Here is a 15,420-nt window from a genome sequence, read left to right on the forward strand (position 1 = left end):
GTGGACAGGTAGGGAACTAGGCCAGGTGACACTTCCTTTTGTCCTTTTAAAATATCTGATTGTCAAGCCTCCACAGCTCTCCACCCACTTTCCCACTGGAGTTCTGCCTTAGCCACATAATGACCAATCCTCCCCCCATTTCCTTTACTCTGTTTGAATTCCAAGTGGGGAGAAACTGCACTTGAGAATGAATCATCCATTTTATTTTATTTTATTTTGTCATGTGCTCACAGCATCTCTCTTTCTCTCCTCTCCCTGGCAGGTCACAGAGATAAATTAAAAATAAAATCTACAAGGAAAATAATTTATAAAAAGCACTCCCAGGCTCTCGCCTTCTATCCCTACTGCTCAGTTAGAAACTCCCCCCTCCCCACGGGGGGAGAGGAATCAGTGCTTTCCCCCATAACTCACTCCTGCTAATCTGGGGCAGACAGAACTCCAGAGCCAAGCAGGGGTGGGGGCAGCAGTGGCAAACAGTTACAAATAGACATTGTGGTCCTGGAACCATCTGGCCACTTGGTGCTCCCCTTGCTGCCTCCCCCAGGCAGTGTTCCAGGAGCCCAGGCTAAGCTGGAGCTGTGGAGAAGCTGCCTGTGGCCGAGAGCCTGGGGGAAGGTGCTCTCGGCCCCCCATTACATGCACTTCTCATTCTCCTAGAAAGAAACCCAAAAAAGAAAGCAGACAAGACCTGGGGACAGAGGAGAAAAAAAATCCCAAGTGTTCACACAGTTACACGGAGTTTTTATGGCAAAGAGAACATTTAGCAGCTTTGAATAGTGGGTCATCTCCTCCTTACTTAACACAAGCATCCTAGACCCTTTAAGTGGAACAGGGCACAAGCCCTAAAAAACAAAGCGCAAGAAATTCTATGAGGACTAGTTTCTTGTTGCTGGGTTTTGTAGGGGTTTTGTTTCTCCCCAGTGACAAGACCAGTTGTTGATAGGCCAAGGCCTGAGGGAAGAATCACTCCCCAGTTGTGCTGAACACTGCCTGAAGTGCTGGCTTCTCCCTCCACATCATCCCCCTGCCTCCAGAGCAGCTCCCAAGAGAGGAAGCTGTAGGCCCAGTCCCAAGCACTGCCAGCCAGCAGAGTGCCCCACTCCCAAAGAGCTGCAGGGAGCCAGTGAGGGGCAGGAACACAAAGGCGGCAGCAGGGCAGCAGTGGGTAGAGTACGGCGTTTCCATGCAGGCTCTGATGGAGACACTAGGAGCCTCAGCTCAGGGCAACTGGAGCACAGAGGGAGATGGCAGTGGCAGGGCAGTGAGTGACATGCTTGGTGTTGGGGCTACTGCAACACATGACCCTCTTCTGTTCCCTCTGCCCTCTGGCCCTAAACCAACAAGCCAGTGTTGGTTCCCCAAGGCTCCCATTTGACCAAAACATCACAGATGAAATCCAAGAGCCCCCCCCCTTCAGGGATACCAAAGTGCAAGGAACAGAAAGAGTTTAACAGAGCCCCTCCCCCATCCCACCCTGTGTCTGTGTACCCCTCTGGGGTGAAATAGGGTTTATCACACCAGTAACCTAGACCCACCAGAGTTGCTCAAACCTGTTGCCTGGAATCCTGGCCAAAGCCCACCTTAACTTTCCCTGTGATTTTTCTGACCGCTTTGATTTTTTGGGTTTCCTTCCTTCCATTCTAGGAATAAAACTTTCTACTCCTTTCCTTTCCTGTCACTAGTCCCTTCCCTTTGTTGGCCTCCACACTAGCTGCTCCTCTACCTCCAGCAACGCTGACACCACACATTCCTCACCACAAAGGGGTAAGGGTGGACCTCGACCACCCAGGTGGTTTGGCCACTTCCACCCACCCCACTGGGGGGAAGTGGAGCCAGACAGCGCCTGCGCCCGCCTCTTCCTGTACACTGACCCGCAGTCATCCCATCTGAGAAGATATATTGGATAAGAAGGCATTGAAGTCCCCGCAGTAGGTCTAGGTCCAGGTCCAGGCCCAGCCCTTCTCAAGTTTCAGTCTTGGTGAGCATCACCCCCTGCCTCCCCAGGCTCACTTTCTCCGGTCCTTTGGCTTCCTCTCCTGTCGCCGGGCCTGCTGGTCAGCCATTGTGCGGGGAATGAGGAGAACACTGCCATCCCCGGCATACTGTAGCGCATACTGACTGGGCGAGTAGGGCCGCCCGTTCTCATCCCGCAGCCGCCCAAACACTTCCTGGTACAAGCTCTGAACCTTCTGCTTCATCTGCCGCAGCGACCGGAGGAACTCCACCTTCTCCCGCAGCAGTCGGGCCTTATCACGCTGCAGGTCCTCCACGTCCCGTTCCAGGTTCAGGATGGTATCCAGCTTGCGCTTGCGGCAGTTCTGCGCTGCCATCTTGTTCTTGCCCCGACGCCGGATGTCCCGGATGAGGCTCAGCTGGGCCTCACTCAGCTGGTACTTGGACAGTAGCTCATTGAACTCCTCCACAGGAAGGTTGATGATCTTGTCGTTGGTAAAAGGAATCTTCATGGCACGGGCTCTGTGCTCGTCCCGGCTCATCTGTTTGTCCAGGAAATCGGCCTGCTTCTCCTTGCTGCCTTTCTTTAGGGTGCTGGGTGGTGGCAGGTCAGCAGAGTCAAGGGCACTGGGGGCCATGTTGTACGTGTGGTTATGGCCCACATGCTCCAAGTAGGGCAGGCAGGACAGCTGGGACGGATCCTGGTAGCTCATGCGGCAGAACTTGGAATACTCAGGCTGGTAGCCCACCGCGCCCTCAGCCTCTTCCAGATCCAAGGTCTCAGAGTCAGAGCTGTAGCCAACAGCACCTTCCTCAGAAAAGGAGGAAGAGGCAGAGGAAGAGGCAGAAGAAGAGGAAGAGGAGGAAGAGGAGGAGGAAGAGCTGCCTTCAGAGCTGCTCAGGGAGGAAGGGCTGTGGCTGGAATCCAAGGAAAGGCCTGAGTCAGAATCAAACTCCTCTTCGAGCTGGGAGGCCTCCACAGGATTGAAGCCCTCCTCGATGGCTAAGTCCATCAGGCTGATCTCATCCAGCATGGCTTCGTCTAACAGACCCCCCAGTGGGTCAGGCAGTTCTGGGCCTGCTGTGTCATTGGCTGTGCCATTGAGCTGGGGTGGAAAGAAGAGCCCTGCCAGGTTGGTGGAGCTGAAAGTGGAGTTGAGGCTGGTGGAGTTGCTGGGGACCAGCGGGAGCAGTGTGGAGCTGTTGGCTACAGGCAGGTTCTCCACCTCAGGGCTGAAGAGGGAGAAGTCCTGGCTGCAGCCCCCCAGGGACGCCTGATGCAGGCTGACATTCTGATTGATGGGAGTGTTGGGGGCAAGGCTGTAGTTGGTGCTCAGTGGGTCCCCAGGAGGGGCATTGTACAGGATTTCACTTGCTGATGTGTTCACTTCCATGGCCTGGGAGGGAGAAGAACATACTGTTCACTAGGAGCAGACTCCTCCCTGAGGTCCACACCTTGCAGGACCCACCAGAAGCACAGCTACCTAGGCGCAAGGCAAGAGGCTGGAAAACAAAGCCCAGTATCCGCTCCTGGTCATACTTGGACCACTAGGCCTGGCAGGAGTGGGTTCCTCTGTGTGGACTCCACCCCAGTGCAGGACTGACCTGTTCCCGGTCATGTGTAACCAGACCCCCCCCCACCTTGGAGACAAAGAATAACACTAGCACATTGAAAAGAACACCCAGACAGGAATCAGAAAGCCTAGCCACACCATGGTGCTGTATGACCACGGGCTTATCACCTAACCTCTCTGAGCTTTAATTTCCTCACATTTAAAATAAAAAAAGGCTGACTGGATGATTTTAAGAGCAAGTGAGATGATAATGGATGTAAAGCACTATGTGAACGTCAGCTATTACTTTTTAAATTTTTTCTTATCAATGCATTATAGTTATATGTGATAGTTGGGGTTAATTTTGACATATTCATAAATGTTTATAATAGGCTCCATTTCAAACATCAGTCATCTTTAATGCTGAACTATAGAAGCACAGAGTCAAGGGACTATCTGCCTGAAGAAAAAGAAAGAAGGTACACCTAGGAGGCAGGATCTGCTTTGGAAGGCCCAGTCCTGGGTTTTAACCTAAAACCCACCTTGACTTTAGCCCTCACAGTCCCAAGGACATACCTAGACAGGTTTCCTCTCAGTGTCCCCACTCTCTTAAGTATCAGCCAGAAAAACTGTTCCTCTCTCCCGAGAGATGCAGGTGACTGCGTACTAGGACACCCTACACAAAACCCTGTAGGTCTGTGCTGTTCGGACAGCCCTACCTGCATTTCCATGATGGACATGAGATCTTGCCACTGCTGTTCCAAATCAAATGGTGACTCTGTCCCCGTCAGGAGAGGAGACAAGAGGCTGTTTTGAAGAGCGGGGGGCTCGCTCTCACTAGGCACTGCTTCTGTTATGCTGGCGACGTTTGCTGGGAACTAGGGCAGAACACAGAGGCTTCAACTGGAGAAGGAAAGACCACCTTCTGCTTTCCTCCCAGCCACTACAACCTGGCTTCCTGTTTTCTTCCTTCCTCTGAATTCACCCACAGCAGCCAGGACCAGGCCAGAACTGAGAGCTGGCACTGCAGCCAGCCATGGAGCAACATGCCATGTGCAGCCTGCCCTGCTTACTCGGTGGGCTTTCCCTGGTCCTGCTCACCTCAGCATTCTCCCCAAAGGGGCAGGTGGCCTCCAGCAGCCTAAGGCACTCTTCCAGGGACAGGGCCGTCTGGTCCTCCCCACCAGGCACCTGTGGCAACAGCAACTGTAAGTCTGGCTGACCTGGGCCCTGGCTGCCTGAGCCTGACACCTCTTCCCCAGCACAGCTGCAGGCCTGTAGTCTCCTTCCCATTTCCAGTTAATGGCACGCCCCAAGTCCCAAACTCCTAGGGACAACAGTAGGGTGGAAAAGTCCTGGTACAAGCAGAAAGGTTCACGATGCTTTGGCTCCTTTGCACTGCTGCCACAGCCTGGAGATGGCTCTGCTGCCATCTCCGCCCCCTTCTGCAGCCCAGCCACTGACTTATAGACCACAACCCAAAATAGACATTCATGTCCACCTCAAGGCACAACCTGCCTTCTTTAAGGGGAAGTTTCTGGAAGAACTTCAGCCTGGTGAATCTTGGGGATGTAGGGAGAAGTGAGGCCAGTGAGCCGAGGCAGTGGTACCTGTGCAGGGAAGCTCTCCCCCGTCTCTCCGTCCACTAGCAGGTCTCGGGCCAGAGCTTCCGCACCCTCGCCTGCCCAGGTGTCCGCCTGCTCGCCTCCATCTCGCAGCTCCTTATCCACATCCTGCTCCTTCTGGCGATGACTGTAGTCAAAAACCTCACGCCCAGCCCCCAGATCAATATCCTGCCGCCAAAGGATGTCAATCAGATCTATGTCCTGAAAGACAGACCACCATGACTTTAGCTCTCACATTCCAAGGGCCCCTCCCTGTCCTGTCCCTCAGAGGTCCCTCCTAGCATCGCTCTAGTTAGTCCTGGGTGAGGGCCCTCCTAGCCCTATGCCTGCTGTCTTTGCCCCCTGGTTCCTCTGCACCAACAAGACTTCATTCATCTACTCCAGGCATTACGGCACCCACCCACCCCAAAAAAGAGTCAAAGCAAAAGCCGCTAGTTCACCACACAGGTCTGCAGGCTTAAAGATGTGGATCAGAGACACACCCAGGCTGAAGGGCAAGGCTACCTCACCCCTACTTTAAAAAGGAGGAGGAATCAGGAAACACCTCTCCTTTTGAGAATGGGAACCCTGAAAACATGGCTTGTAGAAGGCTGGCCATGGCAAGCAAGGGCATACTTGTGCAGAATTGCTTAGCAGGGGCCAGGCTTGCATCAGCCTGTGGTGCCACTGCATTTGCATAAAGGGGTGGGGTGGCTTAGAGAGGAAAATCCCTGCATTTCCAACCACCTGATGCAACCAATGACAACGACAAGCTGTCTCCAGCCCTTCCTCCAGTCTTTCCCCCTTCCCTGGCTGACAGCAGGAGTAAAGCTTGAACACCCACAACTCTTAAAAGCCGAGGCTCACCTCAGGATCCATCCCTGCCAGAATCCCCATCTCAGCTGATCCAAGCAAGCTGCCTCCATCCCAGGGGAGCCCCAAGCAGTCAGATGATTCCTACTGGGCACTCCACCCTGGCCTAGGCCAGCGCGGTGTCCCCTCACACCAGTGCTCTCACTGATTCCCTTTCATACCACACCCTAGGTCTCACTGGCTCCCCATCAGTCAACCCATTCAAGGACATAATTCCCATCACTGCTTAGTTCCCATCGCCACCTTGGGCATCAAAATGCCTTCCTTCCCCTCTGCCCTGTGGCTCCTGAAGAGTTCTTGCATCAACTGCCACCCGCACTGCTACCAACAGAACCCTGATAAGTAGAGCTATTTGCGCTTCCTATACATGCTGCTCCCTCTGGCAAAAGTCTTCCCCACAAGGGAAGAAACCCTCAAGTGCTGCCTTCCATTCAGGATTAAAAAGCACACTTTCCAGAGAACAATATCCTTAGAGTAGACACCTCCCTAGCCCTAAGCAGGGCACAGTACCCTTTCCCACCACAATCCTCCCGATCCTAAGACCTCCCACGTGGACCTCTCCCCTTCAGTCTCCCACCATACACCAACCTGAACAGAAGCCCTGGACCCAGGAGCAGAGGGGGGCTGGGCCACCTGGTGACCAGCCAGCAAAGAGTTAAGGGGCTGGCTGCCTTTGGCATGGCCCCCACCACCGTGAGAGCTGCGGTCCAGGCAGGTCATGGTCTGCGAGAGGAGCCCCAGGGCAGCCGGTGCTGGGAAGCCGGACAGGGGGCTGCAAGGAGCTCTTGGCTTGCAGGGAGCACACCAGGCTGGAAGGGTGGCCCCTTGCTAGCTCCGAGGGGCCTGAGTAGGGTGCCCCGCCCGTGCTGCTGCCTGGGCGGCCCAGCCCAGCCCCCTTCCTCCATCCTGGAGCAGCCCCCTCCCACCTCACAACCCCAGTTCCACTCAGGCGCCCGGCAGCCCCCACCCTGAGCTCACCACAGAGGCTGCAGTGAGTCGGGACTCCCACCCCATGCTCCGTGCTCACGCTGCAGAGGAAAGCGAGCTCCCTCCTGGGCCTAACCTCCCGCTCCTCCCTCTCTCCCCCTCCCACGCCCCCCAAACTTGTTACCTAGGCTGCAGCAAAGAACCAATCCCCTCCCCCTCCCACCCCGCAGGTCACTGCTGAGGCTGCAGAGAGCCAATCCCCTCCCCCAGGTCAGCAGCTGGGCTGCGGAAAGAGCCAATCCCCTCCCACTGTCGTTACCTAGGCTGCGCCAGGAGCCAATCTCCTCCCCCAAGTCTCCGCTGGAGATGCAGAAGGAGCCAATCCCCTCCCACCGCCTGTTACCTAGCTGCAGACGGGAGCCAATCTCTGCACCAGGGCAGCTGGAGAAGCTGCCGCAAGGAACCAGCCCATCCCTGGGCCGCCTCCGTCTCCTTGAGGAGATGCACCCAGGGGCGGGCAGCCCCACCCAACCCAGTCAGTCAGCTGGGGTGGCGCAGTGAGAGTGCCCTGGGGGAAGGGGTGCCACTCTCCTCCCTCCTGTCGCATTTTGCTCCTCCAGCCCACTGTGGACTGGACAGACACTCCTCCTGCAGCTTCGCTGGGAATCTAAATTCTTTGCTGGGAAGTCAAGAGTTTTTCACTTTCTTAGGAAGGCTGGGGCCGGCCCTTAAGGCCAGGGATCACAAACTAAGCTGGGCAGGAACCCAGGGCACCCAAGCCAATTAAAAAAAAAAAAAAAAAAAAAGGCCAGCAGCTTTGTCACCCTAAAACAGGCCAGACTGGAGGAAAGGGAAAGCCATTTTCACACACGTGCAACGATGTCACAGGGCTGGCTGGGCCTAGCCCTAAGCAGGAGGAGGGGAGACACAACCCTGAAAACACAGCACTTAGGGAGACAGGTGCTGGGCAATGCCCCAGCCACAAATATGCCTTCCACTCCCCCTTTCATCCTAACTTTTTAAAACTGCATTTTCTGCCTGTTCCCTGACCTTGTCTCTCCAAACAAGGAGGGGGGAAGGCCCCTGGCTAAATCAGGATCACACTTTAGACTCCACGGATTGGTTTCTCAGGGAGAAATTTAGCTTCCTCCTCACTGCTGCTGCTCCCCTGGAGCCTAAGGTCATATCGGAGAGACACTGTGTTCTCCCTGGTCACAGCCTGCTCCTAGCCTGGAAAGAGCGGTAAACAGGCCACCCCCTGCTCTGGGCAGAGTGCCAACCTTAAGGGGAATCCTATCCCTGACAAGGGCCTAGGCTATAGCTGTCCATCGAATAGGCCTGGCAGCAGGGGAGCGCCACCACCCCAGGGATAATACCGGCTCCAGCAGTGCCTGTCACATGCTCAGGACCTGGGTATTTTTATCCCTGAGTTGCTGAGGAAATATTGTTCTAGACACATCATAATCCTCCCTTCCCCCCTCCCAGATTGGGCTCCTAAGGCTGACCCACTCCTCCTCCCAAAAGGAAGGGTGAAGGCCTAGGGTCAGGGAAAGCATGACCTTTACTGAGGGCCAAGAAAACAAGAAAGGGGGAAATCAAAGTTCCATCCCATTCCCTCCAGTACTGAACAGCCCAATGACATCCCAGATATCCCACATCTCATTCCAGAAGAGCTCCCCACAACCAGAACGGAACTACTCCTGTACGATTCCCAAAAGCAGCCCATTCCACAGATCAGAAGCTGGGAACATGCTTCCTCAGAACACTGGGCCAAGACTAGAGTCCACTTGAAGGACAGGGGAAGCAGAAAAGAGGTAAGGTTCCAACCGTCACCGCGAGGATCTAAAATCAAGAGGTCCAGAAAGACAAGAAATGCTCCTAGATCCTATGATCAGATGGATAATCCTTGCCTGTCTCACAGAAGATCCAATAAAAGCCAGATGAGCAGAAGGCAAAGCTTCCCAGTCAGCACCAATAATAGTTGCGAGGTAGATAAAACTGTGGTTTAGGGGCTGTTCTGTACTGTTCAGGATGTTCAGCAACATCCTTGACCTCTACCCACTAGACGCCAGTAGCACCCATCCCAAGCTGTAAGGACTGAAACTGTCTCCAGATATTGTCACCTGACCCTAAGGGCAGGAGGAGAGGCAAAAATCACCCCCAGATGAAGATCATAGGCCTAAAACAAGTCACATTTTTTGCCAGTCACTAACAGAGAACTGAGGTCAGGAACAGGCTCCAATGTGAGGGAGGCAAAACATGGCCTGACCTGGTAAGCAGAGAGAGTCAAGCTCTGCAGCACCTGTACACCTTTTCACATCCTTCCATGTCCCACCCCAGACCAAAAAAAAAAAAAAAAAAAAAGAGCCTAATGGAAAATGCAGTGGGCCTTTTCTCAAGCTCCTTAAGGTCGAGGGGCAAGTCAATTCATTTTTATCATTTAGGTGAGGCAGTGGCAACAGTAACCACCTGCATCATTAAAGGCCCAGAATCGCATCCCTTTCTGTTCAAAACAGTGTGTTAGACATGTGACAGGAGCTAAAGATCGCCTCTAACAGCTGGAGGCAGTTGACTTGGGCAGAATAGTTTCTTTTCTAGGTTCCAGCCTTTTCTGCTCTACTCCCTGCAATGGGTTTTTAGCAAAGAATTGGAGCCTTGGCCTTTCCTGGCCAAGAATAACTACCAAGTCTACCCGTTGGCTCAGGCCCAGGAGAGCTGAGTTATCAGGACTGTACAACAAGAGGCCTGACCACAAAGGAAAACTTTAGGGTACATGTGTTTTGATGTTGGGGGAGGTACAAGGCAAGAGGCCACAATATGTGTCTTAGCAACAGATACACACTTCATCACAGCCCATCACAACATGACCCTCCCCCACCTCATACTTTCAGTAGTCATGTTGAAATCCAAGCAGTAAACACACTGGCATGTTTTAGGAACCTCCCACTGACCTGACAGTACATTTAGAGGTGGGTCAATGGTTCCACACAGGGAAATGCTCCCAGCCCCTAATCCTAAAGTCAGACAATTCATCCCATTTCTAGCCAAGTACAGTGCCTGAGACCCCCTAGAACCTGTCTGGTTCTTTATAGGTCTTAATGCTGTGACCACAGTCCTTCAGGACCAGCCCACTCCTCCCAAACCCCCAGGTCCCACCCACCCACCATAGGGCCACTAACCTCTTTGGTTAAGTCTCCACTGACTGGAGGGGCTACAGCCCCCAAATCCTCCAAATCTTCACTGAATCCCTGCTCCGTTTCGCTTTCTCGCACCCCGTTGTCTGGGCCTGTCACATCTTGGAGGCCACTGGAACTCTCGAGGGCGAGGCCTGAGCTGGGCTGGCTGCCAGAGACAGACCCCTCCGGGTCCCGGTGAACCAGCCAGGCATTTACCTCAGTGGTTGGCACCTGGAACCTGTCCAGGGCCCTCACCTGACTGAGGAGCCGCCGGGCAGTGAAGTAATTGTCCAGGTCTATGCTCTTGGGGTGGATACCATAGCCATCCAAGGTATTCCTCAGGTTGTGGAACTGGGTCTGAGTATAGGCAGAACTGGGCCCCAGGATGATCTCCCGGAGCGGGGGGAGCTGTGAGGTCAGGTAAGTATCCACGTCCACCCGCACCCCAATCAGACTCAGAAGAATGGTGAACTGGAGAAGTCCTTCCGTTAAGTATTTCTTCAGAGAAAGCATTGCTGAAGGACCAGAATGTTTATGCTTTTTGGTTTTTAAATCTTCCAAAAGACAAATCAAGGCCACTGCTCTGCCGCTCCAGCCAGCAGGTTACCCTCCTCAGTGCCAAACCCTGTACCCCACCCTGGCAGAACACAGGGGTTGAGCTCCCTGATGGCCCCAGAGGAAAGCACACCCTGTGGAGCCAAGGCCACACTCCAGACCACATTCACTTTTCCCTTCTTGACACCTCACCTCTGAAAGTACAACTGTTCCTAACCCAGTCCAGGCCCTGAGGGCCCACGTGACTTACTGTCTCCACAGTCCACATACAGTCACTTCCTCACTCACATTAGTTGTCCTCTCTGTAGATTCCACTGCAGGCTGTTCTCAGGAACAGCTGATGGATTTTTTTTTTTTTCCTTCTCCCTCCTAAGGTTTATTTTCTTTGGCTGGAGCTAGAGGCCTTTTGTCTTGGGTCAGAGTGTCCCGCCTCCTCCACACTTACCAGGGGGGTTTCCAGAGAAACCTGAAATAGGAATCACAAGAGCAACAAGATAAGATTCCATACTTCTCACATGATGTTCATGACAGAAGACAGGAAACACATTAAAAAGCCAATTTTACAGGGTTAAAAAAAAAAAAAAAACCCAACCAGTTAAACTCTCAGGAAAAAAAACAAAGCAACCTGTTATAGACAGAATAATTTTAAGAGCAAAGTCCTGATGAGAAAAGATCTCTTACTGCACATTAAATTTGTAATTTAAAAGTAGCTTGCTTTGGATAAGCAGAAAATGCCCAGAGCATCCAAACTACCTTAAACTTTGTCTGATTTACCAACCCTTCCCCCCTCATACAGGCACAACATTACCCGGCTTCTATTTTTAGCATGAGAAGACCATTTCCTATCTTAAAAGAAAGCTGGTTTCCCATCTCTCAGGAGAAAACTGCTTAGGATCCTCCCTTCCAGTTCTGAAGGGGAGGGAGAGATTATTAATGGGTGAGAGTGTGTAAAAACACGAGGACAATGTTCAGTTCACCATTACACACAATAGAATAGTGCCTTTTGTTTTCCCAACTTTGAAATATGATTTCCATTTCCTAGCATCTTCACATTAAGAGAGGGGGGGGGAGAGAAGGAGAGGGAGAAGGAGAGGGAGAAGGAGAGGGAGAAGGAGAGGGAGAAGGAGAGGGAGAAGGAGAGGGCGAGGGCCGGAGTTGTAGCTCAGTGGTAGAGCACTTGCCTAGAATGTGTGAGGCCCTGGGTTCCCAGCACCACATAAAACTGAATAAACAAAATAAAGCATTGTGTCCATCTACAACTAAAAATAAATAATAAAAATAAAATAAAAAAGAGAGAGAGACAAAGTGGGGAGGGGGGGCGATGGGGGCATTCATAGGATTGTTCTATCTACAATTTGAATAGGCAGGTCTTATCTTCATTCATATGACCTTCTGAGCCAAAGCAGAAGGATAAGGCCAAGTTCTCAACCCACACTGCCAACTGTGGAGAGGGCAAATGTGCCTTTCAGTTTCTGGCTTCTACTTTTGAGCTTCCATTAATCACATAAACCAAGACATATCCCTCTCCTCTCCTCCACCAACCTCATTCTAAACTGGAAGCAAGATCTACACATACACATACGCCCACGCAAACGCACACCCTCATTTGGTCCGAGTAAACACAAATGCAACCCTGAATTCCTGCTTACGCTACCCTCCCGTTCCCATGCAACTTGTTACAAAACCTAAAGAACTAATTAAGTTCGAGAAACCAGACAAAGTTCTCTCCTTAAAGACCAAGTTAAGGCCAAAAGGCCGTGGCTTGAGTCCGGTCCCACCCTGCCCCGAATACCCGAGTCCGGCTGGGACCAAGTCGCCATGCCTACTCTCGGCTCCTCGGCTTCTAGCTTTCTGGGGCAGCAAGCGAACAAGTGCTACCTTTCTGGCCTTGACTCACCCTTAAAGGCAAACTTCACCCCGCCCTCCGGTCCCGTGGCCCCACCCCACTCGCAAGCCGGCCTCACACCACGCCTTCTCTTGCCCTCAGCCCTCCCCAGTCCATCCCACCCAGGAGCTAGCTTTCTCCTCGGCCCCGCGGCTCTTCCCTACCAGGCCCAGGGTCCGACCCGGATTGAAACCCCGCTTGGTCGCCGGGCTCCGGTCTCCAGCCCCTCAACCACATCCCGCCGCCCCTCACCCTATAAGCCTCACAACCCCCCAGCGCGCGCCCCGCCCCTCAGGAAAAGAAAAGTGCCGGTACCCGCTGCTGAGCTTGGCGTCCACCGCTACTGCCACAGCAGGCTTTCAGCCCAAGTCCCAGCCTCGTCGCCGCCGCCGCCACCGCCAGCCGGCCTAGCGCTCCCTACCTCCGCTTCCCTCCCCGCCCCCTCCTTCCACTGCACTCGGAAACCCGCCCGCCGGGGCACCAAAACACTTCCTCCAATCAGTGAGCCGAAACTACGGCCTCCGCCGGATGTTGCTCTGATTGACAGCAAAGAAAGCCCAATAGCTGAATATACCTCCTTCTCCCCTGGCCCGTATCCCCAAAACTGACATGACCCACAGTCCAATGGGTGTCTATGCCCGCCCCATGGCGTGGGCCCACCAATGAGTGGGGAGAAGGCCCCAGGGTCTGGCATCGTGCTTTTGAGGCGGGCGGTGTTACAGGTTGATCCTTTTTCGCACATTTTGTGGCTAGGGAAAAGGGCTCAGGACAGAGGATAGGAGGGGTATCGCCCAGGAGCGCGGAATTGCACCTCTGATGGTTCCCATAATGACTTGCAAAAGTCGGGTGAGAACGGGGTGGGGGAGTTGAGGCGGGGCACAGGGCATGTGGTTTTTGTGGTGGCGACGCTCTTGCCGCCATCTTGGTTGCTGGCAACGGAAACTCATGTCCTGGCTTCCTTCCCCCCGCCCCGCGCTGCACTTGTAGGCAAGGTCGGTAGGGCCTCGTGGCCCAGGCAAGGGTCTAGACCGTTCATGGGAACAATCCTGCAGGCAGTTTGTCACAACAATCTGAATGTTAGCGATGTGAGAGATTGGGAATAATAGCAATTATTTTGCCATCAATGGAACAACACGAAGAGCCCTAACTTCCCCCACGGAACTTAGACTTGGCTTTTTTTTTTTTTTTTTTGTGGGGGGGACCAGGGTTTGAACCCAGAGCGCATAACCGCTGAACTATATCCCGACATACACACACATCTCTCTCTCTCTCTCTCTCTCTCTCTCTCTCTCTCTCTCTCTCTCTCTCTCTCTCTCTCTCTCTCTCTTTTGAGACAGGTTCTCACTAAGTTTTTTTGGGACTCGCTAAATTGCTGAGGCTGGTCACGAACTTCTGAACCTCCTGCCTCACCACAACCACTCCAGTCGCTGCGATTTCAGGCGTGCGCCACCACGCCTGGCCAGACTTACCTCTTAGAAGAGGCTTAGCTTCCAGAGTTATTCCCATCTAGCCGTGTTACTGAATATGTTGGTAACTTAAAACATTATAGAGTACCCCCAGCATTACTTCAGGAGCTTGTTAGACATGCAAATTCTGAGTCCTCCTGAGATTCCCATTTGTAACCCCCCAATCTTGGGATGGAGGCCTGGTAACCTGCCATTTTGAATAATCCTAATGCAGCTGTCCACAGACCACATTTAGGAAATCACTGAGCTGGAATTTGTACTGTATTCCTACCAACTGTGGGACAAAGAGGTGTCAATTCAAGTTCTTGTCTCCTTGGGAGTATCCATAGTCAAGCTAGTAGGTGACTTTATTTTCCTTATACAATTAAGAACAAGGCCAACTGATAACTCAGGTAATCAAATTCATGCAGTGCTTATAGAGGAGACTTAATTTGGGGTGATTCACAGATTACAAAGTACTTTCACCATATATAAATATTCAATATGCATTCATTGAATCCTTAATAAAAACTACTGAGCTAATTTTATGTATTTTAGGAACTGAAACAGTACTGATTTTAGTGTCTTAATGAAGCCAGATTTAAAATTAGGTAGTCAGTGTAGTTAGGTAAATCGGGTCTAATATCCAGTGAAATCTAAAATGGAGGCCATGTTGAGAATGAATTTCCGGAAAAGCTGAGCAACTCTTGGAATGGAATGTTAATGAAGCCCAGGAAACAGCCCCCACAGATTTGGAGATAGCCCATCCCAAAGAAATGTTAATGAACAGCAAACTTGACTTGGAAATGCCCAGATTACTTCTTTGGCCTACCTGTGTCCCGACCCTTCCCATCTACATTCCATCACCAAAAACTATAAAAAGGGGAACACATTCGCCCTTCAATGGATTCCACCTCTTGGGTCCCCTTCTTCCTCCCGGAGAAGTCTTTTCTGTTGTCCTTTAATAAACTTCTAATTTTCCACTCTGACCTTGCCTCGGTGTGCTTCTCTGGTGTTATTCTTCAACATTGGGGAAGCAAGGACTCGTCACCCGTCAACAGCGGTAACATTAACAAATAATAGATATAAGCTCCATGAGGATTAGAATTTTGTGTATTAATTATTGTGTCTTCAAAACAGTATTGGCGTTGGAGTGTAACTCAGTGGTAGTGTACTTGCCTAGCAGATGCAAGGCCCTGGTTTCTACCCCTAACAACACACACAAAAAATTGTGCATGATGTGTTGACACATGCCTATAAGACTCTAGAGGCTGATGCAGGAGGATCACAAAATCAAGACATTCCTAGGCAACTTACAGAGACCCTGTCTCAAAATAAATAGGGCTGGGATGTAGCTTAGTGGTAGAGCTTCCATGGGCTCAGTCCCCAGTAATACAAAGCAGAACAGTGCATGGAACTTAGTAGACCCTAAATACTAAATAATTGAAG

At 52.2% G+C, this 15,420-nt stretch overlaps 1 protein-coding gene across 6 annotated transcripts; it reads right to left on the minus strand.

Moving 5' to 3' along the window:
* Nucleotides 1-188: 188 nt before the first annotated feature.
* Nfe2l1 (NFE2 like bZIP transcription factor 1) lies at nt 189-12,972 on the minus strand. Of its 6 annotated transcripts, none has more exons than XM_046420300.2 (6): nt 12,842-12,972; nt 10,090-11,107; nt 5,117-5,299; nt 4,608-4,697; nt 4,226-4,384; nt 189-3,350 (listed from the first exon to the last, which is right to left on the minus strand). In XM_046420300.2, the coding sequence occupies exons 2-6, from the start codon at nt 10,597-10,599 to the stop codon at nt 2,007-2,009; spliced, it is 2,286 nt and encodes a 761-aa protein (XP_046276256.1). In that variant the 5' UTR covers nt 10,600-11,107; nt 12,842-12,972; the 3' UTR covers nt 189-2,006. The 6 variants fall into 6 exon arrangements, with proteins under 6 accessions (XP_046276256.1, XP_046276253.1, XP_046276254.1 ...); XM_046420297.2 differs by having other exon boundaries at nt 5,117-5,332; XM_046420298.2 differs by lacking the exon at nt 12,842-12,972 and adding an exon at nt 12,434-12,540 and having other exon boundaries at nt 5,117-5,332.
* Nucleotides 12,973-15,420: the final 2,448 nt, after the last annotated feature.

Source organism: Marmota monax, unplaced genomic scaffold (genome assembly GCF_021218885.2).
Source record: "Marmota monax isolate L192 unplaced genomic scaffold, Marmota_monax_Labrador192_F-V1.1 WCK01_AAM20220418_F8-fsc00064, whole genome shotgun sequence".
Taxonomy (NCBI): domain Eukaryota; kingdom Metazoa; phylum Chordata; class Mammalia; order Rodentia; family Sciuridae; genus Marmota; species Marmota monax.